Here is a 27,610-nt window from a genome sequence, read left to right as displayed (position 1 = left end):
TCAGGATTCTTATTTTGGTGGAACGATTGAGTGGCGAATCACACCATCTTTATCATATATATTATTCTATCCTATATTGGAGAGTCTTTACTCCTTCAGATATTCCCGTTTTATTCCATTTGAATTAATAAATTTATTTTTCAATGACTTAACTTGCAGGGAGGGAGGGAGAGAGAGAGAGAGAGAGAGAGAGAAGGTTATTATTAAATTACTGCCAAGTAAATTGTTTGAACTTCTAATTTCCTTTGTTAATGCCTGGTTGATTTGCATAAAATTAAGTTCCATAATTGTACTTTGTGAGGTGCTTGAGCGTTAAACTGTTGATAATGAGCTGTTAAAGTTGAGGTGGCGGTATATTATTGGATAGAATTCAAGATCAATGTAATTTCAAGGCATAAGTTTCATAACTTCTAGTTGTTGGGTCAGATAGCAAATGGATTTGTTTCTCATGTTACTGTCTCATTTTTTATTTTAAGAAATAAAATATTTATGAATATATCAGATCAAATATCAATGGTTTGTTTAAAGCTTGAATAGAAATAGACTTAATTATCTTAGCTTAATGTATGAAATTTAGCTCCAAAAATACTTAGATTTGTAAAGGTGAAAAAACAAATAAGTTTTATTACATCAATGTGTCCATGGGTGGCCATAGGAATTTAAAACTGCGAGAGCCAAAGAACACATCTTAGATGCCAAAATCATTTACACACATTTAAAAAATGCATGCAGAAATTTAAATTTATAAACTAAAATGTAGGTTTTTTTTTTATTTAAAATGGATCATTATATATAAAATGTCAACACACACACTCATACATACATACTAAAAGGGATCAATATTTTATTGTTTATAAAGACATATATTACTATATATTGATTATAACAGTGAAATAATTATTTTGCCCTTCTTAAACATAATTATTTAACTAGCTATTAGTGGCAGAATAGTTTTCTCATAGAGTCCATCTGTTATTATCATATTGATCGGAGACATATCACTCCTTTTATATTTTAAATACATAGTGAATTGATTTAAATACTCATAAAGCCAAAAATAAAAGTAAAATTGGGGTCTAGGGGCTTTTCGGTCTTTTAATACTTTGATTGCAAAATAAAATGATTACAATATTGCACTTAAAAGCAAATAAATAAATAACACTCAAGGGCTTTTTTTATATTTTTATCACGGATTTTTAGTTATTATCAATTTGAATATGGGAAAATTTAGTTTTTTTAACAAATATAAATATCATTAGAAAAAAGTTGTTGGTGTGTGTCATACACTCGCCAGTTAGTGGAAGGTGTCCATCCTTTTTAATGAATGCATGTGGCATCTCTTGGCGATCAAATGTTGTCTTCTGCAATGAAATTGAAAGCATCATGTTGTCTTCTTACTAGTGGTTAGGCGCATGTACATCGCAAGGTAACAATTTAACTCTAGGATGAATAGTAATTTCAGCTAAAATATTTTTCCCACAATATTTAGTTTCTATTAATAATTCTTTTGAATAAATATCTTGCATGGTTTGTAATGTTTTTATTGTGGTTGTTGTTAAGGTCGTTGCTGTTATTATTATATTTTTTTTATTATATACATTATTGTTAAATTGTAATTATCTGAATTTGTAAAATTTATTTATTAATGTAGATTTAAAAAATAAATAAAATAGATGGAGTAAATGATTAACTTAATGGAGAAGCGGTTATTATAGTTATAATTATTCAAAATCTATAACCGTTAATAAATTAGTGATTATAATTATTGTTTTTTATTTCGGTTACAGTCGTGGCTATAACTAAAACCATAATCATAGCAAAATATACGAAAGGATGATGAGGTTGCTACAGAATAATAGACATCACATAATATAATTCTTTCACACCTCAGATAAAATCAACGACATGAGAAAAATTCACGGAAACATGAACAACAGTGAGTTTATTGATGAACGTAACAAGAACTACAGCAATAAAAAGAGTTGATATATGGACTTGATTTCATCCATGGACTTCCTCCAGCTTTTCCTGCTTCTCCTCATCAGTCATGAAAGCAGAGAAAGGGAAAGACTTGCCAATTCCCATAGGAGTCTTGAAGAGAATTTTCTTGCTTGAAGGATCTCCGATGCTCATTTCAGATATTGGCACCCATAAAAACATCTGCTTGCTCTTAATTCCAGTCATTTTCTTCATCTTGAACTTCTCTACATAACCAGTCACCTCTGTGGCATAGCTTACCTTAGAATTGGATCCAACGAAAAAATGTTCACAGGGGGCCTTTTGTTTCATCCACACAAACCCAGTTTCCTTAACCCTTCCACACTCTTCAAGATCTTTTAGAGGGAGGACACCTTTAGGGAATCCCAGCTCTTCAAGAAGCTCTATGGAGTGGCGATGGCACTCTTCAGGACCATACACAATTTCTGCCCCTGCACGTTCATCTTCTTTTGACCTAATCATGCTTGCCATTTTTATCAAGAATTGGTTGTGTTTTAGAGTTTTTAATGACTGAGAATATCAGTGGTGCTGGGGTCTCTCTCTATATATATGTATATATGAAGAGGAAAGGAGAGGATAGTTGGCTGGAGGTTGAGCCGAATAAGGATGGTGTTCAAGAGGTGGTTCACCTAATTGTTAATGATCACATGCACCAATGCCTGGTGGTTGTGAAGTGAGAAGAAAAAATTAGGGAGAATCACTTGGATTTTAATTACTACCTTTGATGATATATATATATATATATATATATATATATATATATATATATATATATATATATATATACTGTGCACAACCCTTTATAATATAATTTAAACTTAATCGAGTCCATTAATTATTCATTATTTATCTGGTAGGTTTGTTAAGTTAACTCTTATCTTAGAGTTTAATAAAATAAAATTAAAACAACATCCTAAACATATAGTCAAATTAGGTTTAACTAAATTAATTGTGTCATATTATGATTTTTGTTTTGTAAGAATCATATCGCAACAACACTATTAAACATCTTGAATTTACACTCAAAACGGAGCGTGGACAACATAGCTATGAGACAAATAGTCATGTCGTGCTTGCTTATACACTCTGAAAATAAATTGTTGCTTTTGTGGGTGAAATAAAGAACTCGATTTTGAAGCAAGCAAAATCAAGTTTCGGTTAATTCATGGAAAATTCTTCCATTCTTTTCAGTTAGACTTGAGAAAAGCAAATTGATGGCCCTAAATTGATATAATCCACTTAGTGAAGTGGTTGTTGATTTTGAATCTCAACAACCTAATATAAAAAAATAAAATTTTAAAAAATAAATTAAAACACAGAGTCAATTCAGGTTAATATATCAAACATAAATCATAAAATCAGGATAACTTCATAAAAAAACAAATCAAAATAAATTATGAAACTCAATTCTCAATCAATCTAATATTGAAAGATAGAATTGAAAAAAAAAACAATTAAAAAAAATCGAATCAACCTAGTTTAACTTGTTAAACTCTTGACTTCAATCATGATATTAAAATAATCTCATAAAAAACAAATTAAAATAAATTATAAAATTTAATTTTCTCTCAACCCAAATAGCAAATGATAGAATTGAAAAAAATATCAATTATAAAAAAAATAACAAAACTCCGAGTCTCATGAATTGGATTGTGTGACTTAAATAAACTTCTCAAAAAACAAACTAAATTAAATTATAAAAATCAATTTTTAATGATAAAATTAAAAAAAAAAGTATTCAACTATTCTTGTCAATGAGCTACCTAATCTTTCTCCTTATGCAACGTACTCCAACCAACAACCTTGCCCTATCCTTTCCATGAATAGATAAAACTAGCCAACCGCACTCTGTTGTGATTTATATCTATTTTTTAGTGCAATAAAATATGTGCATGTGTTTGTGTTCCTAGCATGTGTTATAATATTTTTTAAAAAATATGAAGTAAAAAATTAATCTGTATTTGATAAAATAAATAATTTTTACTAGAATATTTTTTTTTTAAATAACAGCTTATCATAATCACAAAATCAAGCTTTAATATAAAAATTGTTTATGATAATATTAACACGGATTCAGTTAAAAAATACAAGAATAATATATTATAATTTTATTTGAATATAATATAAAAATTGGCTGGTATTTAATAAATAATACCATAAATATTTTTTGTAACTATTTTATTTTAATTATATCTAATTAAAAATTAAAGGAAAAAAACAAAGACTTTCACAAAAAAAACCTGTGCGGGCTTGGGTTTGTCAGGGAAATTGGGCCGTGACAAAAAAGTCATGCACACATGGGCCTACAGGGCTGAGCCTGTGCGTATGACTTTTTTTTTTTTTTCTTTTCAATTGGTAAAATACCTAAGTAAAAAAACCTTTATAGAAATAAATAGATTTTTTTTGCGCCTTATGTACAGTAAAAAAAACCTTTAAAAACACAGTTGACATTTTCTTCTTGTTCCAGTGTACAATCCAGTCCTCGTTCCTTAAAATTTGATATAATTTAATTTTTATATAGTTTTAGTTTTTATTTTTTTAATTATTATTTATTTTTTTCAATTGAAATTTTTTTTGTTATCATATTCGATTTTTATTTTTTTATTGCTATTTATTTTATTTAAAATAATTGATAAAATTAGTTGTTTTTTAATTTTATCATCTTTTAACTTTTTTATATGTCAAATATAGTCTTTATTATTGTGAGTGCTATTTATTTTATTTGAAATAATTTATGAAATTAATTTTTTTAATTTCATCATCTTTTATCTTTTTTATTTGTCATAGTTGGTCCTATTTTTCTATTTGCTATTTATTTTATTTGAAATAATTTATTAGATTAATTTTTTTTATTTCATTCTCTTTTAAATTTTTTTATATGTTAGATTTGATCCTTATTTTTTTAATAAGTTAAAAAAAAATTAAAAAATTATCAAGTTATTTTCTATTTTTTTCATAATATAGTCAAACACTGAAAAATATTTTTCAACTTATATCTATGATATTGCTAAACATCCAAAAATAATTTATTTTTCTAGAAATTAACTTTTCAGAAAAAAAAGTACTTGGCCTTAATAGAATTTAATTTTCTTTTTTATTTTCCTCCATGCTCAATTTCCTGCTAGTGATTAAGGGACTGTGTTGACTCTTGATATCCTCATATGAATCAATCATTTTTAAGCGTAACAGTGGACTTAATTGAGTTTCCAAACCTTGAAATGGGTGGTTCACTGCTATAGAAATGACACTGGATTTTGATATATTTTGGGTTACATAGAAAAAGAGTAATATTCTATTATATATAAATATATATATAAAAAACTCCACGTTGAAATATTGTAATATTTTCCCATTTAAAAAACTAGAAAATTAGTTTTTTTTTAGATTGTGTTGATTAACATAAAACTATTTCCCTTTCTTATTTTTTTTATTTTTTCAGTTTTTATTTATAACAAAAAATTAGAATTGTGTTCATTTAATGAGAGCAAAGAAGTTTTTTTTTTCTAAAAATAAAAAGAGAAATACATCAAGATTATAACTATTTTTTATAAAAAAAATAAAACCATAATTTTTAATAGTCATCTTGATATTTTGTATTCATGATAATCTAATTATGAAATATTAATCTTATTTCGTTCAAAATAAAAATTATAAAAACAAGATTATATTGTTAACCCAAAAATATCCTTATATTAGTTTTTTTAGTGAAAATTAAATTTATGAAAATAATAAAGTATAAAAAATAATTTTAATTTTAATTTTTGCATTTCCAAAAAGTGTTTGTATATAAGAGAAAAAAATTATTGTTTATATTTTTTTTCATTTGAAAAACAACAAAAAAACTTGTAAAAAAAAACTATGAATAACCTCTAAAAGATATTTTCCAAACTCGATGTAAATTTAGAAGATTTTTTAGTTTGATGGATGGATATTACATTTGAAAATGAAGTTTCAATTTCTTTTTCTAATCTCAGTTTTTCAAAAAATCAGAATGTTACTTTGTTTCTTAACAACCCCTCTTTTTCTCAATTTTAGAATCAGTTTAAAAACACATTTTAGAGGTTATTCATAAATGTTTTACAAGTATTTCATTGTTTTTTATATGAAAAAAAGATATGAACAATATATTTTTTTCTAACAATTTAAAAAATTAAAATTACTATTTTATATTTAATTAGTGTCATAAATTTAATTTTTATTATAAATATAAATTTTTCATGATAATTCTTAATTAATGTCTTATAATTAGATTATCATGAATTTATAATACTAAGATGACTATTATGAATAATGGTTTTTATTTTTCTATAAAAAGTAGATTTTTTATTAAAAAAAATTATTTTTCATAAATAAACATGTTTTTCAAATTTTCATTATAAAAAATGATGGCAGAAAATGAAAATAGTTTTTTTTTTTTCGGGATGTAAGCAAATAGATATTGTGATTCTTAATATTTAGGAATTGGGATCATGGCATATCCTTTTGCAAACATCATGATACCATGGAGGTCCAACCCCGAACTACCGGTGGACCTACTGGGTGCCGGTGGACCTACTGGGTGCCGGCGGCGGCTTTTGATTCTTTGAAGACAGACATTCATAATGGACATAAAACCAGATGTCATCTTGTTGGACTGCTAAAGTGGGCACATAATCATATTGATTGTTTAACAAAATATTAAACAGCGCGGTTAAATCACTGTTTTCACTCCCATAAAATACCAGTTATTAAAATAGTGTTTTGTATTTTCCTCCTCTTCTTCTTCTTACTGTTTTTTTCCTTCCATCTCACCCTTTAATAATTATTTTTTCAATAATTTTATTCTTTAATATTATACTTTGTAATTTTTCTTGATTTTTTTATTAGGTTATATATTGATCTCATAAATTTAGTTCTCCTTCTCAATTTCAACCTTTAGTATTATATTTGTTGTAAGTGGGGCTTTATATATATATATATATATATATATATATATTTATTTATGTTTGTTTTCCATGAGTTTATTTGATTTCATGATCCATATCGCAAGTTTAATGGGTTAACTCGGGTTATTTTTTGGACCACCTTTTCTAATTGGTTTTCTTTTTAATTTATTATTCAACACTGGATTGGTTAGAACCGAACTTCATAATTAATTTCAATTTTACTTCTATAAAATTATCTCGATCTCATGAATTAGATCGCGAGTTTGACAGGTTGATCCAGGTTGGATCTGTTCATTTTTTGGATCCTTTTTTAATTGAATGTTTTTTTAATTGGATTTCATAATTTTTTTATTTGCTTTTCATGGGGTTATTTCGATCTCATGACCCGAGTTATGAGTTTGACAGGTTGACTTGAGTTGACTCATTTTATTTTTTTGATCATTTTGTAATTGATTTTTTTTCAAATTTACCTTCCAATAACTTAATATTACGTTGTTTGGGAAATGAGTTTCGTTTTTTTTCTCAATTTGCTTTTGTGTAGAGTTATCTCGATCTTATAGATTTTTTTCTCGATTTTAACCTTAGACATTTGATCTGTTATAAATGAAGTTTCATAACTTTTTTTATTTGTTTTTTATGATGTTATTTCGATATCTTAACCCAGGTACAATTTTAAAAGATTAGCCAAAGTTGATTTGGGTGGGTTTTTTTGTCCCTTTTGTGAATTGATTTTTTTTGTTTGATTCCATCCTTAAACATTGAGTTGGTAAGAGATTGAGTTTCATATTATTTTTTTTTAATTTATTTTCTATGAGGTTATCCTGATTTCATGACTCATGTAGTGGGTTTGACATGTCAATTTAGGTTGATTCAGATAGTTTTTTTCCTCCTCCTTTTAATTTAATATATATTTTTTCAATTTTATTTTTCAACATTAGGTTTGATTGGTAATTAATTTTCATAATTTATTCTAATTTGTTTTTTACAAGGTCATCACAATCTAGTGATCCATGTTTTGATAAGTTAACTCGGGTCGATCTAATATATCACAGTCATGATATTTAAAAAACAAATGTTTTTCAATATATCACCGTATCAATATTTTAAAAAATATTATTTAATATGCATCAATCATATTTTAAATTTATGATAAACTTTATTTATTAGAACACATGTTAGTAATATTTAGATAATTTTTCCATGCTAAGAAAAAAATTTAATTCGATTTGCAGCACAGTGTATACAAGACCAAGACCAATTATCTAGTGATTCAGAAAATCACATCTATAATCACTGCTGCGATGCTCTTAATATTTATTTAACATCCAATAATCAAGAACAGCATAGCTTATATTTAAAATTTATAAAGTCTCTGAAAAAAATACAATAAAGGGTGGCATGTCTCTAGATAAAATGAAGCTCAGTCCACACACTTCATGTGACTGCTTTCAGATCGGAGTGCAGGGAAAAGCAAAGGCATGAATGAGTGTCTCTGTCTGCCATGGTCTCTCTCCTTCCTTTCCTCCACTTATTTTTTTTTTCCAATTCATGTGGGGTGTCCGGGCCAGCTTGCGCGCACCACGACTATTCTCCACGGCCCACTGGACATCCTGCAAGCCCAGGGACAGGTTAGGCACCGCGGGGGTGACAGACGTGCACATAGAGGATCGAATCCGGAATGAAGGCAGAACAAGTCACACGATTGACCACAGCATCTATACCCTCAAGTGCCCTCCACCTATTTTGTGGTGCCACGTGATCGAATCCACCTTTCATTTTGCTTTTGTCATAACATAACTTGTCTTTTTTCTTCCTTTTATTTGCTGGCATGTTTATGATTGGATAAAATTACCTTGGTTAAATGCTTTCGTGAAAATATCAACCCATGCATGGAAGCACTAATGTCACATTATTATTATTAATATTATTATTATTGTTGTTATTATTATTATTAGAGAATGAATGATTTAAAAAAAAATTAAAAAAATATTTATTGTAGCCCCTATATTTTACAAATTATTGATATTGAGTTCTTTTAGTTTCCAAAATTAAAAGAAAAAATTAATTTTGGTCTCAAACTTTATTTTCTCTATTTTTTTATCCCTGGTGTGAGAGAGGTAAAAGAAAATCGTCGAAATCCAGCGTCAAAGAGAGAAAATTTTTGTTTACATTGATTACGGACATAAAAAAATTTGAAATTGGTGTCAAAATGCTCCTTTTGACGAGGGGAGCATATATTAGGGGTTTATTTACCTTAAAATTGCCAAGAAAATTAGATATGATATTGATAAGATTTTTGGTTTCGAGAGTTGATTTCAAGTTTTAAGACGATTTTTTGCGCTCATGAATGGATTTATCAGGTTGCCTATGATGTTTTTTAGATGTTTAGGTAAAAAAAAGTAGGTTAATTGGGTTTAAAAAACTATCAACTTGTTTTTTCAACCATCATAATAGCCAAAAACTATGTCATACAGATAACGTGTTGTTTAGTTTTTTTTTTTCAAAAATATCATCTACCCTAAATGCAAAGAAAAAAAGGGCTCAACCGCTTGGCCCTAATAAAATGGGTCAAGTGGCCTAACCTGACTTTTTATATATATTTTTAAATTATTTTTTATTTATATTTAGATTTGTGCCTCTTTTTTTTTATTTTGTCTAAAAAGCTTATTTTAAAAGACAATTATTTTTTTAGTAGTGCATTTAACTTTTGAAAAAGGTTTTTTTAATTTATCTATAATTTTGTTTTTGTATAGATTAACTTTATTTTTTAGAATAAAATTTTTTTATTTTCAGATAATATTTATAACATGTGCAACCTTACATAATATTTTTTTCTTTTTTATTTTACTCAATCAATTTAATATGTGTATCTATTTCTATTATTGTTTGATTAATTAAAAAATTATTTTTATTTTAAGATAATATTTCTAACATGTATGACCTTACATGATTTTTTTTTCACATTTATTTTACTCAATCTATTTAATATATATATCTATTTCTATTATCATTTAATTGAATAAAAAATTATTTTAATAAATAAATTAAAAAAGCACAACCGAGTAAATATCTCGTCTTAAAAAATTAAGTATCTTAATATATATACCTTTTTTTTAGTTTTATTTTTTAGTTATTGTTTATAATTTATTTTTTATTTATTAATCTATATAATTCTTAATTTATTTAATTATATATATACATAAATGTTTTATTTTTTACTTAGAATTTTTTTTAATTATAATAACATGTTGAAAAAAACATATCTAAGTAAGGACTACCACGCAAAAACCGAAAAACAGGAATTAAACTATAATTTTCTTTAAAGAAAAAAGCTAGCAAACAATAATTTATTCCTTCATGTAAGAGAGTTGAACACTCAAAAAGCAATTGAAAATTGAAATATCGAGAGAGAGAGAGAGAGAGAGAGGCCTTGGGGGTTTCTTCACTTTGGTGATGGTGTTGTCGAATCCAAAAAAGCATATACTCATATTTCCGCTATCCCACAGTGTCATCTCTGTCATTTCACTGTTCATGCTCTTCTCCTTCTCCACCGGTGGCGGTGTCTTTTGTAAATGGGTTGTGTTCGCCGAAGCTAGCACTGGAAGCACCGGGTCAGGGAGGAAGGGCTGGATTGTTGGTGGCGCTGGCGGTGGTTTCTGGGGCGCCGCTACGGCTCCTTCCAATGTTGGTATCGCCATCGCTGTCACGGCCATGGCCGGTATCGCCTTGGCCGGCACCGTCGTCTATTCTCGTAGGTAAAACAACAAAATCAACAATCAAAATCCTAATTCTTTCGAATAACGGAGTATCTAATTCTAAATTTAGATTAACCGTCCCCAAAGAAACCCTATATAGATATATCTAGATGTTGATGCAGCAGAAACCGTTGATGAAAGCCTTAAGGCGAAGCCACACTCCTTCCTCTTCATCTTCTTCGCCGTCAAATTCCTCCTCACCGTCGTCATCTTCATCGTGGATTCATTTGAGATCAATTTTATTAGTTGTTGCTTCCTCTTCATCGTCGTCTTCATCATCTTCTTCCTCACCAGTTTCCACTAATCGGTGAGTTCTTCAATTCCTCTATATCAAGTTCTCAGTTTTTTTTCGTAGATCCAATCTCTTAGTTGTCTAAAAATGATCCCTTTTGCTCGCCATGTTATTCTATCTTGCTAGATTCTGATTCTTCTCGCTCCTTTCACTTGCCTTTTGCTGTTGTTCTTAGAATTCCGGAACATTTCTTGAATCTGTGATGGTGTAGATGCGATGTGCAACTAAAGTGTTTAAACTTCAGTAGAAGAATAAATTCTAAGGTGCCTTGTGAAAGAATAATTGTCACTCGTAGAATTAGCTGTTCAATGCGTTCTCCCATTTAGGAAGGCAGTGAAAGCAAATTGCATATACCATCTCTGATTCGATATGTGAAAAAAGAAAATCGAGGTCTATTTTGTGGTTTGGGAATCTGGTTTTCGTTGATGATTATTATCAAATAACTTACCTTTTGTTTCTTTTTTCATCACAGGGGTGGACTTAAATCACCTTGGTCGCGTAGGAGAAGAAAACAAGCGCTTTTACCAAAGCAATGGAAAAGTTTATCTATGCCTGATGGGAAACTGTGTGATGGTGGTGTTAAGTTTCTGAAGAAAGCACGAAGTGGGGTATGTTGCTGTCTCTACTGTGACTGATTTTTTTACTGTTTTTTTTAGTTATTCATCAGGTCTCATGTTGATTTTTTTTATGTTCCTGATGCTATATTTCCAACTGCTGATGGAGTGCTATCTTTTCCTAAACTCTAATGTAGGGTATTGATCCAAGTCTTAGACCAGAGGTTTGGCCATTTCTCCTTGGAATGTAAGTTCTTGTTTATGTGTCTGTTTATATTTGATTTTCTTAGCATCTACATGCCAGAGATTTGGTTGAGTTGGGTTTCTTATCTGCTTGATTTTTCCTTCTGATGGTTTATTTATAATTAAGCAAAATAACAGCTTTTTATCAGTACATTCTGTCATTAAATTTGGGCTGTCACAAGGTGCTCTATCTGTATATTTGGAAAAATCATTAATGGTAGGCTAGGAACAATGTAATTGTTGGCAACAAATTTGCTGAATGCAAACATTCTCATAGAAAAGGTCTCAACATTTATAATTTTTCTATTTGGAACACGCGCTTGCAATTTATGCTATTATTTTTCTGATTGTCCTTCCTAGGAAGCTTTTTTCTTTTTGTTTGTGTTCATTTGTTGTGAGGATGCATTAGCACTGCTCTTTGTATTCATGCCGAGTTATTTTCAACAGCTATGATGTGAACAGTTCCAAGGAAGAAAGAGATTGCATCAGAGATCAGAAAAGGTACCATAATTCTCTCTCAAAACAGTTTTTAGTGATGGATGAAACCTTCTCTCTTTTCCAAATTCCTTGTAAGCATGGGTTTTCCGTTCTTTTCACGGTTCTTATATATAAATGCACTGCAGAAAAGATTATGAGAATCTACGGAAACAGTGCCGGCGGAAGCTCAAACGCAATGACAGGAGTTTTAAGGCCAAGGAAGCTGCTGAAATCAGCAGCGCTGAGGTTAGTGGGGACTTGAGTCAAGTTATGGATTCTCCTAGATTAGAAGATGTTGCTAGTTCCAGGAGGTCACCTTCTGCTGAGCAAGGCAACTTAGCTGCTGAGGATTTGGATTGCCCCGACCAAGCCCCTCAGGGCTCTGACTCAATATTGGAAGGAGATGGTGGTAGTGTGGTCACTTATGAAGATGGCTTGGCTGGAGACACAGAGTCAAGTGATTCTGATTCCTCTGAAGAACCTGAAATTGCAGAATCTTTTCTTGCAACTGAATTTACTGGTGAAAATGATTTTCATCTGCCTTCTTGGGGGAATTCCTCTCCCTCTGAGACAGAAATTAAGTTGAAACTGCAGAAAGATGAGGATTTTGCCACATGGCAGAGAATCATGCGTGTTGATGCAGTGCGGGCAAATGGTGAATGGATAATGTACTCACCATCTCAGGCTGCAGTACCAGAGATGAAGGCACGGCGGTTGGCTGAGAGTGTAGGGTTGCAGGACTATGATCACTTGGAGCCAAACAGGATCTTTCATGCTGCTCGCCTTGTTACTATCCTTGAGGCATATGCACTTTTTGATCCTGAGATTGGTTACTGTCAAGGAATGAGCGATTTACTCTCACCCATTATTGCAGTGATGGAGGAGGATTTTTTAGCCTTCTGGTGTTTTGTGGGCTTCATGAAGAAAGCTCGGCATAATTTCCGGCTTGATGAAGTGGGAATCCGGAGGCAATTGGGTATTGTTTCCAAGATAATCAAGTGCAAGGATAGCCATCTCTACAAGCACCTGGAGAAGCTTCAAGCGGAAGACTGCTTCTTTGTGTACAGAATGGTGGTAGTCCTTTTCAGAAGGGAGTTAAACCTTGATCAAACACTCTGCCTCTGGGAGGTGATGTGGGCAGACCAAGCAGCAATACGGGTAGGGATTGCCAGGTCTGCCTGGGGGAGGATGAGGCTAAGGGCGCCTCCTAGTGATGATCTGCTGCTTTATGCAATAGCAGCTTGTGTGCTGCAGAGGAGGAAACTGATCATTGAGAAGTACAGCAGTATGGATGAGATCATGAGAGAGTGCAATAGCATGGCTGGGCAGTTGGATGTCTGGAAGCTTCTCGATGATGCCCATGACTTGGTGGTCAACCTGCACGACAAGATTTAAGAAAGAATCTTTCCTAAGCCTCTTTCTCTCCCTTGTTCTCCATAGATTTCCTTTTTTTTTTCTCTTGTCCTTGTTGCGATGTTCAGATCCCTTCAAGACTAAGGGATCTTCAGATCACTTTACAAATGCAACTTAAGGCAATTTGTGTAATGGGGTAAATTATGGAATTACGAATGCTGTGCCCGCACTCAGCCCACCTCGAGTGATGGTGGCGTTATTGCAAAATTAGCATTTCTGATCTTCCTTTTTCATCTTGGTTTTTTTTTTTAATTTTTTTTGGTCTTTCGACAAGGGAGGTTTTGAAAAGAAGGGAAAGAATGAAGGAATAAAAAGAATAGGTTGGGGAGAAGAAGAAAAGCAGCATGAGAAGAGAGGAAAGAAAAGCAGGAAAATCTGTAATTTTTTTTTAAAAAAAATTAGTATTGTCTTTTTTTAAAACCTGGCAAAATATAATAATTTTAATTTTTTTTTTGATGAAATAGTATAGTTTGTTACATGAAGGATATGATTTTGTAAAAAGTCAAGTTTGAAAATATTGATTTCTAAAAAAATTGTTAAAATGGACCAACATAAATAAAAAGAAAAATAAAGGAGAGAGAATGAAACAAAGAAATTTTAGAGATATATTAGAACTTTGATTATAAAATTATTGATATCATTGAAAAGATTTTGATGACATTAAAAAAGGTCACTAATAATTATAGAAGTTGACTACACTTTTTATTAAAAGATAAGTGAGCAATTATAATAAGGAGATAGAACCTGCACATCAAAACTTCAATTACAAACATCACCGGAATATTAGAAATATTACAACGAGACGAATTTAAAAACATTACAGAAAGTCGTCAACAATGATTGTAGCGGACCATGCACTGCAAGCAGCTCACTTCCTTTTAAGAGGAGAGTGTAGCTGACTCCGGTCACCGTTCGTGACCTTTTTTAGTGTCGTTGAATTTTTCTTATCGAGTTCTTTCTTATGGTACTGGTAATGTTGTAATTGAGCTTTTGGTATCCTCTAGTATCTCTTTCTTTTTTTTCTCTCTCTCTCCTCTCTTCTTTGAAATTTATGCCGGTCCATTTTAACAACTTCTCTAGAAGTTGATATTCCCTATCTCAAGTTTTTACAGAGTCGTTATTCCTAACCGTGACATGTATTAAACTGTGCTATTTTACCAAAACTTTTTCTACATGTATTATTTGGCTATTTTTTTTTTTAAATTGTGTTAATATGTGAAATGCCCAAAATCTTTTAATTCATCCAAAAAATTATCTAGAATGTAGAAAATTACATATAAATAGCAAAACCTTAACACACTTGGGCTTATAGATAACTAAATAAAATATTCAACAAAATAACATAAATTATCCCCGATAAAAAACCCAAATAAAATCCAATAACATAAGCTTATGTGCACAATCTTTTAACCAAAAAATAAAGGTTGGTGTTCAACTATATATTTATGTGAACTGTGTCCCTGGTTTAGTGTCCTTATCAATTCTCTTGCGGTTGGAGAAATTCAACTTCATCTAGTATAACTCTATAAAGCTCCAATAATACTCTAAAAGATCATAATTAAGCTATTGTTATGTCTCTCTAGTAATTCAAGTATAATTTGAAGCACGTCACCTTGCCACAAACCATGATTCATTGAACTTCACCATCATTGATAAAAAAAACCTTGTACATCCAAAATAATATCAACATGTTCTTTTTATATTGATGGTAACGGTAATGGGGTAAGGATTTCAAAAGCATCATCAAGGATAAGTTGCCTTTTATATATAATCAGGTTCTTTATGTTAAAAGTAGTTGTAATACCAAATAGAAGGACACCGTTCATGTTTAATTAGTATCATGAAATAAGTATTATGAAATTTTTATAAATCAACTTAAAATTTGTATTATTCATTACTTGCTTGAATTTGTTTTATGATCTTAATATGCAAATCATGAACTCCAAGTATAAAAACTAAGTTGAGTTAGACATCATTGCACAGAAGAGATAAAAGAAGACTTACATGCATCTTAGGTTTGTGAACATGTACATTATGAAATATAGATCACATACAATCTAGTAAATCATGATCATCCTCTTCTTCCTTGTCACATATAAATAGTACAAAATTAAGGAGTTTAGAATGATATTTATTTTGAAACTCTTCTAACACCACACTTATCTCTTTAAGCTATTTTATTTGAGAGTTTTCTAAAACCTCATCTACAACCAAAACAAACATTACATTCTTTTTTTAAACCTCATTTACAAACTTATTATGTTAAGTCCTTTTTTTTTTTTTATATCATCTTTATCTAAGTTATGAATTTATCAGGATTGAATTCATATGCTTAATCGTCATAACATTTCTCTTCACCTATATCTTTTTATTCTTTGATGATCGGGGTATAGTGGTATAGTTGGCTATAATATGATCGAAACCTTGATATTTAGCACGCTTAACCCTAGAAATCATCTTATACTCATCAAACTGAGTAATAGACTCACTAATGGTCTTGCTTAATTGTTTAAGGTTAATATATTGATCTAAAAGATTACTTTTATAAGATTAAGGTTGATATTTTTTCTATAATTTTTATTTTATCTCAATCTAATTGATGATAAGAGGTTTACCCCCCATCAAGATATTACTTAACACTCTTTTAGTAAAGTTGGACTATACCGAGGCTCATTTTAACAAATTTAACTTTTTATTTTAAAAAAAATTGTACAAATTAAAGAGGTAATCCATATCATAAATCCATCTAGTAAAAATCAAAGGATTATGATGACCATAAAAAATGGGGCTCCGTATTTTGTTACATATCATACACGCTCATCAAGGTTATTAGGTAACCCAGGTTATAATTATATTTTCCTCCAAGAAAATTCTATTAATAAGTGAATCTACAGTAATTTGTTTTTGTAGGCAACGAAAAATACGAAAATGCTGTCCAACTTAATTGGAACAGTCCCTAGGTATATTTTTTTTATTAAATTTATTAAGTTTTTTTTTTGTTTCATCTGAAGCTAGAATCCATAATTTTCCCTTTTGTTTATATTGACCTTACCATTTATGAAATCCATTTCAGGCACTTAATAATTGGGCATTTGCTCTGCAGGTATTTTGTCAACTATATGGTTCTCCTAATTCAGCACTGTTTATACGTTTTTTTTTCCAAGAGAACTTTTGCAGAGCCTTTTTTTTCTTTTAAATATTAATACCTTATGATGTTCTGGTATGTGTGATTGTCTAGGTAGTTTGTTTGATGCTATATTGAATTTTACAATTTTAGGAACTCAGTGCAATTGTTCCTACAAACAATTGTGAGAACTGCAATTAGTAAGGTACAAAAAGTCATTTGGAGGTATTAGAGTGTCTGGATGAATGTATAGGACAAGCAGGAAGGAGATTTTGATTTGTGTTATGTCCTAAAATAGGTCTACTTGTATCTTCTGTTCATACGATCCCCTTTTGCATGTTTCTTTTATGATCGGAGGATTGGAAAGATAAGAAAGGAAAGAAACAGAGAAGAAAGAAGAAGAAAAGATACAGAGAATGTGTTCTTCATTAATTTCTTGCTTCCTACGTCAACTGGCCATTACATTTATATCAGATTTCTAAGCTAATACAAAAATGCTAGCTGACATTTTCTCATCACTAACATGTTTCTTATTCATCAACTAACTCTAACTAATTCTGTGTATTCAGTTATTTACAAAGCCACGTGGTTTATATGCTAATTGAATCTACTGCTGCTGCATTCTTCTGCTATAAGCTCTGCTGCTACCTGCTGCGTTCCAATCCTGAGTTCATTCCAGCATTCACATAGGATTGTAACAGTTTCTAATGCAGTTCCGTGCAGCAATTCAGTTGCAATTTGATTTCCATCGAGCGATATACAACCTTGGAACTGTCTTGGTTAGTTTGATCATTTCCATCCTCATCTGCAATACAATGTTTCTACTGTGATTATTTCTATTGTCTTGCTTTATTTAATTTGCTGGTCAAAACAATATAATCGACTGTCTTTGCGTATCCTCCCAGAAATTAAATGGATTAAGTCCCAAATTCATAATGCTTTTTTCATTTTTGGCAGTATGGGCTTAGCCGTGGACACATTTAAGAACCAGGGAAGCAGCCAATGCTAAGGATTGTTTCCCCTAACGAGCTGTATGGCCAGTCTGCTATCTACATATAGCGGCTGCTCATGCATTAAAACCTAATTACTCGGCAAGTATTGCACACACATATATATTTTCTCCATCGGTTTCCTGTGCCTGAATTGGAAGTGCTTATTTAAATTCTGCAATTATGAGAGGCATGTTTCTGTTCAATTATTATAATTTAAAGCTAATTTTACTCGATTCTTTACTGGTATACAGCAGCGCATTGAGGCTTGTGCGTTCCATGGTTAGTAATGAATTTTCTGAGTTTATGGTTGTTATTTCATCCTAAAATGTCTAATCTGTGGTGGATAACCGCTTTCTCAGTAGTTAGTTCTCGCTTAGGTTCTTGTATCTTTTCTTAGACTTTTGATGTTGGGGAGGGACATTTTCTGATGAACTCCATTATTGTCTTTGATTGGTTGACCATATTATCTACTAGTTCTTGTGCTTTTGGTTCATTTTGCATGTTGCCCAAATCTTTGTGCCTTGACCCCTACGCTGCTGTTTCTGGTTAATATGGGCACATAAAAAACTGAACTTCATATCCAACCTTCATGTTCTATTATTTTGGGTTCAATCAATACCTCCACATTTGTTTTGGATTATCTTTTTTTTTTGTATAGATTTTATCAGGATGTATATTTCCATATCGCAAGCAATCTCTTTTCTACCTGATTTCCACTCAAATGATTTTGTCTTTGCTTCAGAGTTCAAAACAGGGCAGGATAGAGTTTAGGTGACTGAACTATGAGTCGGTGCTGTTATCAAAACTCTTTCCCTCTTATGCTTGCATTCAAGATTATTAGGGAGAGGGAAGATTTTTTTTTTTTTTTTAATTCTACCTTTACTGTGCTTCAGTAAGCTGTTATCTTTACCTTTTGAGGGCTTTTATCCAAAAACTGGGGATAGAAGGTATTTTGTTTCACATCAAGAAACCAAGTTTAAATTCTGCCCATGGATCAGCTTGCTGACTCGTGGGAATCCCTGGATGGATGGCTTGATGCAATCCGTCTGGTTTACAAGCTGATTGCAGTTAGGCAAGAGTGAGGTCCTGGCAGGTATCGTAACAAGCTGATTGCAGTTAGGCATTATTTCTTTTCTTTTGAAGATGTATGATTCATGTATTGAAACTGGAATATGTTCATTCAAATAAGTTGATATGATAGAATTTTTGTCATGGCATTTTTTCTCGGCTTGATCAATTGTTGTACATTATTTTAGTTTTGGGTGGCAGGTGAGTGATCTTGTTGAGAAGTTCGATTCCTTGTTTTGTTTCAATAGTAACATTGGCACCAAACAGTATATTGCATTTTTGTAACAATTCCAATGATTTAGAATTGGGGTTGGAGCCATCCATGACACTTCCACGCAATGATGTACGACTGAAAGCATAACATGATTCAGAGGCTTTTAATTTACAGAGCAATATTTTGCCTGAAGTTTTCAATAATTTTCATCCTATGGCAAGGTAGAGAGAAATGAGGCAAATTGTGGAGATTTGATCAATTTCCATGTTTGATTTAGACTCTTAAATCTTTGAGAGTTTCTTTCATCACACACATGCGCTAGCGCGCGCGCATTTCTTTTCATCTGGTGCATACTGCATAGAGAGAAAATGTGTACTGCCTAATAATTGGCTTCGGCCTGCTTTCCATCTGCAGTGCGGAAATTAAATGAAAAAGGAGGCATTTTAAAGGCTGCGTCAGTCAAAGCTAGGGGGATTAAGTATTATTAACGCCCATTTTGGTGATATAATCTGACAACAATTTTTCTGGAACTTACAATATGTATTGAGTAAGTTCTTTCTAGGAAGCTACAAATTTCATGCAGATAGGTGGCTTTACTTGGGCCAAAGCAAGAACAGCTTCAGGAAGAGTCCACAGCCCTTCTCCACAGATTAATCCTGAGGCGACGGCAGGAACCATGAACTCAGCTTTCTTGGTGTCTCGTTTATGCCATATTAAAACAATCAAACTTCCAATACTCATATCTATCGCAAAGGAAGCACCAATGAGAAATGGAACACCCATGACCATAGGAAGTGGCATCCATTGTCCGATCTTCTGAGGTGAAAAATCTCTCACCAGGTTAATTGCTATAGCAAAAGCAAAGAAACCATAGCATAGCTGCAAGCAATGTTGGGGCAGAGCTGAGAAACCATCAACACCTAGAATTGCCATGTTTCTGTAAATTAGGGCATAAGGAGCTTTAAATTCTCCATATGGATTTCCAACATCAAATGCCTTGTAAAATAGGAAAAAACTGCTAGGAGCTGCGATGCACCCAATTGCTGTGCCAACAACCTGGCTCAAAAACATTGCTCTGGGGGAGGTGGATGTCATTTGTGCTGTTTTGAAATCCTGCATCAGGATGCAAGCAACAGAAAGAACAGATTTAACAAGGCCACATCCGGCAAGTGCTGCCACCACACCATTCTCTCTCCCGGATACCGCTGCTAGCACAAAGAGCGCAATTTTCCCATAATTATAGGCCATGTTTATATCGGTTAGACCAGCTCCATAGGCATTGCAAAATGCTAAAGATGGAGCAAGAACATAAGCGGCAATGACATAATACCACTTAAGCTGAGGGAATATGATTGGCACTGCAATTACGGATAGAATAGAGAAGGCTACGTATCCAATGACTGCTACCCACAAAGGTATTGTCTCTCTGAGGAACGTTTCATTTACTCTTTGATCATCAAGGTGCTTCTTCTGGTGATCCACAGATGCTGGGAAAGAAATACAGTTAACAAGCAGTGTACACTGCAACTGAAGCTTCAATCTACTTAGCAGCATTTGGTTACAGAACAGGAAAGAGCTGTAGAGGATAAAATAAAAGGATCTCCAATTTACCTGCACTGAGTTTCTTGTCCCGTACTCTGCCATGAACATTGATGATTGTACAAACCATTACCTTAACGAAAGTGTAGAGCCCATCTCCTAGGATGAGAGCAACTGCTAAGAAAACCTGTCAAATTACAGCCATAAATTAAGGATCAATAAAATTTTAGAAGGCTAAGAAAACCATACACTATTATCTGTTTCTGACCTTGTAACCATACAAGCTCTTCATGCTAGTTTCTTCTAAAGAAGCTGGAAACCAGTCTCCCTTAAGTTGACCAATAAGTGGCCACATAACCCCATATGAGAGCACAGCTCCAAGAAGCAAAGACAAGTTCACTAGATGAGAAACAAGCATTCCAGCTCCAATGAAAGTGGTGTTAAAATCAAAGAAAAATCTACGAAACACCCAAAACCAGAAAGAAATGGTCAGTAACATGCAGAATAGAGGATAATTTAATCAGGAGGAAATAGATGTAAATACGTGTGCTTCCAAGCTTTCAACCCAAAAGTAGGGAACTGTGAGAATCCACATCCTTCTTTCCCAGAGTAAAACCACTGAAAAAATGCCCATAAGAAGCTGATTGAAAAGTACTTCATGAATCCACGAACTTGTTTCCTGTAATAGTAACTCATCATATTATTTCTAAGTTTGATTTTTATAGATAGCATATGAGATATGCTAAATTTAGACCGTAAATATATATATACTTTGCCATCTTATTTCCTCTGCTATGGAAACCATTGATGAGAACTGCAGTTGCCATGCCACTTGGAAACGTTAAATTCATGTCTACTATCAGAATCTGCACCCAAATGGCCAAACCAAACCGTTAGGAATATTTCAGCAAGAAAATCCCTAGCTTCATAAATTAAGATCTTGGAACCTTAGCTAGTTAGTGGGTAATCTATCTAAAAACATCATCTGAACTAAAAGCTTAAGTTGATAATCATTTTGTTATTTTGTTATCTCATTTTAGCGCAATAAATGAAATTTTATTATACAATTTATATTATTTTCTAACATATTATTAAATACCGTCAAATTTTTAATCATTATAAATGGAAAGATTATTGGCACTATTTATACCTTTCTAAGTGGAATCAACACAAAAAGACCAACAAAGCAAACTAGGAACAGGTATCCACACATCCAACCAAATCCAGGTTCCTTTATAGAAGTTGAAGGATTTCCTTCAGTATGCACCCCTGACAACTCATATGTCTTCCTGTTCAACCCCAAAAGATAAGAAGCAAATCCACCTGTTGCCCAAGATAAATGAAAACCAACGTTAGTAACCTCAACTTGGCCTGGAAGAATAAGATAAAATACTGTTTTCTACAAAGGGTAATTAATCAGAGTATCAAAGCCTCAAACCTCCATGTGCTAGGCTATAGCATGCAACTGCACAGGTTTGTATCATTGTATTCTCTTGCCGAGTAAAGGGTTTGACTACAAATCCTGCCCTTCGAAGCATTTTTGTCCAAGATCGAACAAATACAAAAGCAAGAAGTGCAGCAGAGACATTAAAATTTGGAGCCAGCCCAGTTGTGAGGTTTAGCTTCATAACTATCACACTGTAGATGGCTCCAATAAGAATGCTCGCTGTGAACCCTCTTACTGTGATTTGCTTTGTCCATGGTTGAGGTCTCCTTGACCCTTCTGGTTCATCTTGTGGATCTACCTCCATCTCCATCTCCATCTCCTCCCTCTCAATCTCTTTCTTTTCTATTGCTTCTTCAATCTTCATGGCTCTAGCTAGGCAGTAGTTAGTACTGTATTCAGCATGTATGAAATGAAATGAAGTGAGGAGAGGATAGAGTTCACAAAGATATAAAACTATGCATGCACGTTCTTAATTACCTTGGCTCTTTTAATTATTACTTCTCTTGGATCTACTTGGAGCTAGGTAGTCTTCTTTTCCTACCTCAGTGGTGGGACTACAGACGAATTGTATAGACTTAAGCTGCGGTCGATCAGATCTTTGTCCTCTTCACATATACTAATCAAAATGCCTGTAAGCTGTGGTGATTTTGACATTTGCTCAAGCGGGAATTATGGACTGTCCACAATTTGTAATCATGCTAGAAACTCAAAACTAATCAGATGATTTAATTTACTTTCTCCTATGCAGGATTGAATTTATTACCTTTTTTTACATCACTAGCAATCCCCACCTACAGATTGAACATCTCTATGCATGTCCTTTTTTATACAAAACTGGGACAAATTAAATTATCGTGTGTCTCTCTCTCTCTCCTCTAAAACGGTTAAATTCTTTTTATTAATATGATTTTTAAAAGTACTATCTACTTTTAAAAAATATTTTTAATATTTTTTAATTTTTAATGTACTTTTGTCAAAACTAATATATATATATATAAACTTATTTTAATGTATTTTAAAAAAAATTATTTTAAAAAACACTCTACGTTAGAATAGAAAACACATTTTTAGAGAAGATTTGTTTTTATGATCAAAACTATGTTTAGATGCGTTTGACATAAAAGAATATTAAATTAATAATTTTTTAGTGTATTTCGATAATTTTAATAGGTTGATTTCTCAAATAAAAAAATCTAAAAACAAATATTTAAATATATTTTTAAATAAAAAACAATTTTAAAAGTATTTTTCATCATGAATTAGGAGCAATATACTATAATTAATATCAATTACAGGTAGAACTATAAGATCTTTAAAATTCATCATCGTTAGACCGAATATATAGCTGACCTTATCATTGACCTCCTTTTTTTGTTTCCTCCTCCTCCATCACTGTTGTGGAAATGTGAGCTCTTCTAGTAGCAGAGATTCTTCTTTTCTGCGAGTGGTTTGATCGCAATGTGGGATGTTGATGCGTCAGTCGTGCAATTAAGTGGACACTGATAGGCGAAGAAAAAAACTTCTTCCTTTTGTTGTCGTGGGCCATGATCAATGTGAACCGCAGGTCAATACCTGCACCATGGATTGGTTTAGAGATACTTCTTGTATAGTATAGTTCGAACATGTAAATTATATTGTTTTTTAATGTATATTTTTTTAGATTTTTAGATTTGAAATTTATATAGATTTATTATTATTTCATACTTAATTTTATTAATTAAAATGAGTCGATAATTTTTAAATAAATAACTATTTGATGCGATCGTAGTTTTAATATTATATTAAAAAGCGGTTGAATAAGATTTTGAAATTTGAATTATATTATTATAAAATTTTCTACTTGCAGTAAACTATAACTTCGAAGACTAACGGACAAAATGGATTAAAAGTCAAGCGTTTGTCTCTTTTTCCATACCAAAAAACCACACTGATATTCTATTTTCTTAATTCCAAAATTGCTTTTATATATATATATATATATATATATATATATATATATATATATATTCTCCGTGCTAGTTTTATTGGTCGTTTTGAATTTTCAAATGTCCATTTTACAAAATTTTGACTAATTTTTCCTGTGATTTTATATTAGATAAAAACAGTTATAAAAAAACAGAAACTTTAATATTTCTAAAACTTAATTTTTAAAAATTCTAATCACTAAAACCAATTTAAAAAGTTGATCAAAGTTAACTATTGTTAATTTCTCAAAAAAAAAAAAAGAGCATTAATGATCGGAGAGCACGTTTGATGTGAAAATGCGCTCTCTCCTGAGAGTTTTTCTTTAAATTTGATTTCAATTCCTAATTTCTGATCCCATACGAGCCAATAAACTCATAGGTTGCATTTAACTCCCGTCCCATTCCACACTTTGTAGGATTTAAAAATAATTTTTAAATTTGACTATTTTTAAAGTGTTTTAAAATTGAAAATGAATTAAAATAATATTTTTTTATTTTTTAAAAATTATTTTTTACATCAACATATTAAAACTATAAAAAATATTAAAAAAATTTAATTTAAAAAACAATCAAAATTTAATAAAAAAACTAGTTTAATCATAATCTCAAAAGTGATTTGAATAATGAGTAACTAGTGCACGGCGGGCGGTATAGAGTTTTTCTGAGAAAAGGAGCGGTTTCATTTTATTTTTTTTTAATATTTTTAATTAATATGAGTATTCGGGCTAATTTGTATGTATTTTAATTAATCTTTCAAGTTTTAAAATTAATAATTATATAAATTTTTAATGATTTAAAAAAAATTAAATTTATAATTATTAAAAAATAAATCTAAAACTTAATGAGGTGAGCCATCGTCAAATGATGGTTTTATTTTAATTGTGCTAACAGATAAATAAGCTGTCATTTCGATGGGTTTCTTTCTCTCAATTTGTTTTTTGAATATCAGCACTCACGATGACCTCCCAAGGCATTCATGAGCACAAGTTGTGCCATATTCAAACCTGTAATTTTTAGATGAAAAATACATGATTTTATTAGATTTGGGAAAACTTCAATTCAGCCCCCCAATGCAACGTCTCATTATTTCAATCAATTTTAACCCAAATCTAATTGATATTAGGTAATTTCATCCCTTTATCAATTTATTTGTAGCAATTTATATGTGATTTGGACATGATCAGCAGGTGTTTCCATCCAAGGCACCAAATTAAATACGTCCCAAAATGTTCTAAGAGATAGTTTTAACAATAAATAGTAGTAAACATTCCTCCATTCTACTAATAAAATTCAATGTTAAGAATGTCCCTTTATAGTAAGTTGAAGTTTACTTTAATTGTGAGCGTGCCACTAACAATAGATGGAGGAATTAAGGGGCAATATTGTCAAAATCTTTTAATTACATTTAGCAAGATTGATAAAATAAAATAAAATAAAATAGGACACAATTGATAATAAGATAATATCTTAAGGGTTACTTTGAAGTTTTCAGTTGGATTAAAGTGAAAACGGCTGAAGAAAATAATTGGTGAGTTGAATATTCCGAGTCCGTCCAATTTTTTCCACTCTTTAAGCAGCACTCTTTGTTTAAGGAACTGGGTCAAATATCTCATTCTGCATCAAGTTATTACAACCTGGAATCCTTAAACCCGCCGCACTCGTATATTATTTTATCATTTTGTTTTGAACAACAAACGTAAATTCCAAAGGATTACTTGTATCGCTATCTGAAAATTGTTTAATACAAAAAAAATCATCGATAAAAAGATATCGGTGGAAAACTATGATGATATTTATTAACGATACATAACATTGTTGTTTCTATCTATAAGTACAGAAATAATTACAGGTAAAAATCAAAAAATAAAAATAAAATAAAATTATACAAATGTTTCCTTGTTATTTTCATTGGAAAATATGACATGTCAATATTACAGATAAAATTATTGATGTAATGTAACCGTCGCTAATATTCATTGCTAAATTTTTTTGGTAACATTTAAGTTATAACATGTTAGATCTTCTCTTCCCCTCTCCCATTTCTTCTTCTTCTTCTTCTTTTTTCCGCCAAAAAATCATCATTCCCCCCTTATTTTTTCACAAATCAAGCTCCACTCATCACAAATTTAGTCACCCCAGCACTTAGCCTATCAATATCTCTGTTCTTGTTCAATTATTTTTTAAGATTCGTCACATCAAGTTGGCATACCTACTTGTTTTTTTATTGCAATTCATTTTTTTATGTTAGTTTTTTTGGTATTTTTATGTAGTATATGTGGTTTATTCGTGTGTTTACTTGTTTTATAGCTTTTTCATATAGAAATTTGTTACGTGAATGTATGGTTTGTACATTTTAAGGTGTTTTTTGAGATTTTAAAAAATTATATTTGTTTTTCACATGATAAAATTGAGTTTAATCTTGTAACTCGGGTGTTTTATAATAACATTTTGGGTAGTCTTCTGTATAGGAAGGTGCTGTCAAAATATTTTTTTTAAATATGATTTAATGATAATGTTATTACCTTGTTTTATACTTCTTTTTTTTAGATGAAAAAAAGAAAGTCATTAGAGAGTAATACAAGCATGAGTACTACTGGTTTTTCTACCAACACTTCTGATGACTACGAGTCGCTAGGTGCCAACCAAGACACCAAGCATAAACACCCTCTCTTAACACAGGCTCATCAAATGCAAGGCCAGCTTGTAGAGGGGTGTCCCTTCCGAGAAGAATGTATACGTTGAGAAGTATATTGTTCAGTGGAAGCTCGTCCATAACAAATAAGTTTGTTTTCCTTTCCTGCACTATAAAAAAATAAACAACAAATGATAATTTTTGAATAATTAATTTCAATGAACAAATAAAATTTAAGGTTTATAAATGTAAAGACTGCTCGCATGATAATATCAATGATGAAATCATCGATAAAAATGCTTTTATTTTAGTGAAGTCAGGTTTTTAAAAATCTTGAATGGAAGTCTATAATTGATACTTGGTTTAGAAAGTTCAAGATTAGTATATACATCAATAATTCTTTTAATATTTAATTTGGTTAGCTTTTTAATTTTAATAAACTAATTATTTTATCAAAATAACGTGTAAGAAAAAAAATAACCGGGAGGAGGTTGGCAATGTTGTTGCCAGGAGAGTATAGAAAAATCACAACACAAGTAAGCAATTAAATTAAGATTGAATTCAAATTGTGAATTTTTTTAAATGTTTAAATTTTATTTTTCATAATCTTAACCAATAATTATTTTTCTCTACAAACCAAATCGCATGATTTCTAGTACGAGGCAAAAAAATAATCAAAGTATGCAAAAGAAAAAAGGTTTTCCATGTTGGGATGACGTGGTAGTGTAGAGGGATTTCAAACCCTCACTTGGAGGCTATTTGGGATGCTTATATCCAAAATATGATGTTTGAGCATTTCATGTGGTGGTCACAATCTAGTGGGGTGAACTAGACCAAGAAGAGTCATTGTTCCATTACCACATATATCGGTAGATCCATTCTGTTTATTGTGCATGTAAAGCAAATTTTAAGATGATTTTTTATAAATTCTTTTAATTAATTATTTTATTATATAAAAATATTTAACTAATAG

The 27,610-nt window shown here is 31.2% G+C and overlaps 3 protein-coding genes across 6 annotated transcripts; 1 reads left to right on the top strand and 2 right to left on the bottom strand.

The window, feature by feature from the left end:
* Positions 1–1,842: 1,842 nt before the first annotated feature.
* On the bottom strand, positions 1,843–2,672 carry LOC133699508 (uncharacterized). The gene has a single exon (XM_062122776.1). The coding sequence runs from the start codon at positions 2,467–2,469 to the stop codon at positions 2,002–2,004; it is 468 nt and encodes a 155-aa protein (XP_061978760.1). The 5' UTR covers positions 2,470–2,672; the 3' UTR covers positions 1,843–2,001.
* A 7,622-nt stretch (positions 2,673–10,294) lies between these two features.
* On the top strand, positions 10,295–13,890 carry LOC133679346 (rab GTPase-activating protein 22-like). 4 transcript variants are annotated; one of them, XM_062101941.1, is made up of 6 exons: positions 10,295–10,664; positions 10,801–10,985; positions 11,443–11,578; positions 11,722–11,771; positions 12,215–12,268; positions 12,391–13,890. In XM_062101941.1, the coding sequence occupies exons 1-6, from the start codon at positions 10,377–10,379 to the stop codon at positions 13,637–13,639; spliced, it is 1,962 nt and encodes a 653-aa protein (XP_061957925.1). In that variant the 5' UTR covers positions 10,295–10,376; the 3' UTR covers positions 13,640–13,890. The 4 variants fall into 4 exon arrangements, with proteins under 4 accessions (XP_061957925.1, XP_061957901.1, XP_061957908.1 ...); XM_062101933.1 differs by having other exon boundaries at positions 10,540–10,678; positions 10,804–10,985; XM_062101917.1 differs by lacking the exon at positions 10,801–10,985 and having other exon boundaries at positions 10,296–10,678.
* Positions 13,891–19,510: 5,620 nt separating this feature from the next.
* Positions 19,511–22,703, bottom strand: LOC133679342 (metal-nicotianamine transporter YSL1). Its single transcript, XM_062101902.1, has 8 exons — positions 22,519–22,703; positions 22,033–22,430; positions 21,745–21,917; positions 21,366–21,460; positions 21,139–21,273; positions 20,863–21,052; positions 20,667–20,781; positions 19,511–20,542 (listed from the first exon to the last, which is right to left on the bottom strand). The coding sequence occupies exons 2-8, from the start codon at positions 22,403–22,405 to the stop codon at positions 19,614–19,616; spliced, it is 2,010 nt and encodes a 669-aa protein (XP_061957886.1). The 5' UTR covers positions 22,406–22,430; positions 22,519–22,703; the 3' UTR covers positions 19,511–19,613.
* Between the last annotated feature and the right edge of the window lie 4,907 nt (positions 22,704–27,610).

The sequence above is a fragment of the Populus nigra genome, chromosome 1 (assembly GCF_951802175.1).
Source record: "Populus nigra chromosome 1, ddPopNigr1.1, whole genome shotgun sequence".
In the NCBI taxonomy this organism is placed as follows: Eukaryota; Viridiplantae; Streptophyta; class Magnoliopsida; order Malpighiales; family Salicaceae; genus Populus; species Populus nigra.
Note: the sequence above shows the minus strand (reverse complement) of the source record. Positions and strands in the feature narration are given on the sequence as shown.

What these genes read in the sequence shown, in the direction of transcription:
- LOC133679342 (XM_062101902.1), bottom strand. Translation starts at nt 22,405, where the DNA reads ATGAAGATTGAAGAAGCAATAGAAAAGAAAGAGATTGAGAGGGAGGAG. An exon ending in TTGAAAGCTTGGAAGCACAC is followed by an intron (nt 21,053 to 21,138) that starts GTATTTACATCT and finishes GGTGTTTCGTAG; the next exon opens with ATTTTTCTTTGATTTTAACA. An exon ending in AGAGCTTGTATGGTTACAAG is followed by an intron (nt 20,782 to 20,862) that starts GTCAGAAACAGA and finishes GTAATTTGACAG; the next exon opens with GTTTTCTTAGCAGTTGCTCT.
- LOC133679346 (XM_062101941.1), top strand. Translation starts at nt 10,377, where the DNA reads ATGGTGTTGTCGAATCCAAAAAAGCATATACTCATATTTCCGCTATCC. An exon ending in TCGCCTTGGCCGGCACCGTC is followed by an intron (nt 10,665 to 10,800) that starts GTCTATTCTCGT and finishes ATGTTGATGCAG; the next exon opens with CAGAAACCGTTGATGAAAGC. An exon ending in TGAAGAAAGCACGAAGTGGG is followed by an intron (nt 11,579 to 11,721) that starts GTATGTTGCTGT and finishes ACTCTAATGTAG; the next exon opens with GGTATTGATCCAAGTCTTAG.
- LOC133699508 (XM_062122776.1), bottom strand. Translation starts at nt 2,469, where the DNA reads ATGGCAAGCATGATTAGGTCAAAAGAAGATGAACGTGCAGGGGCAGAA.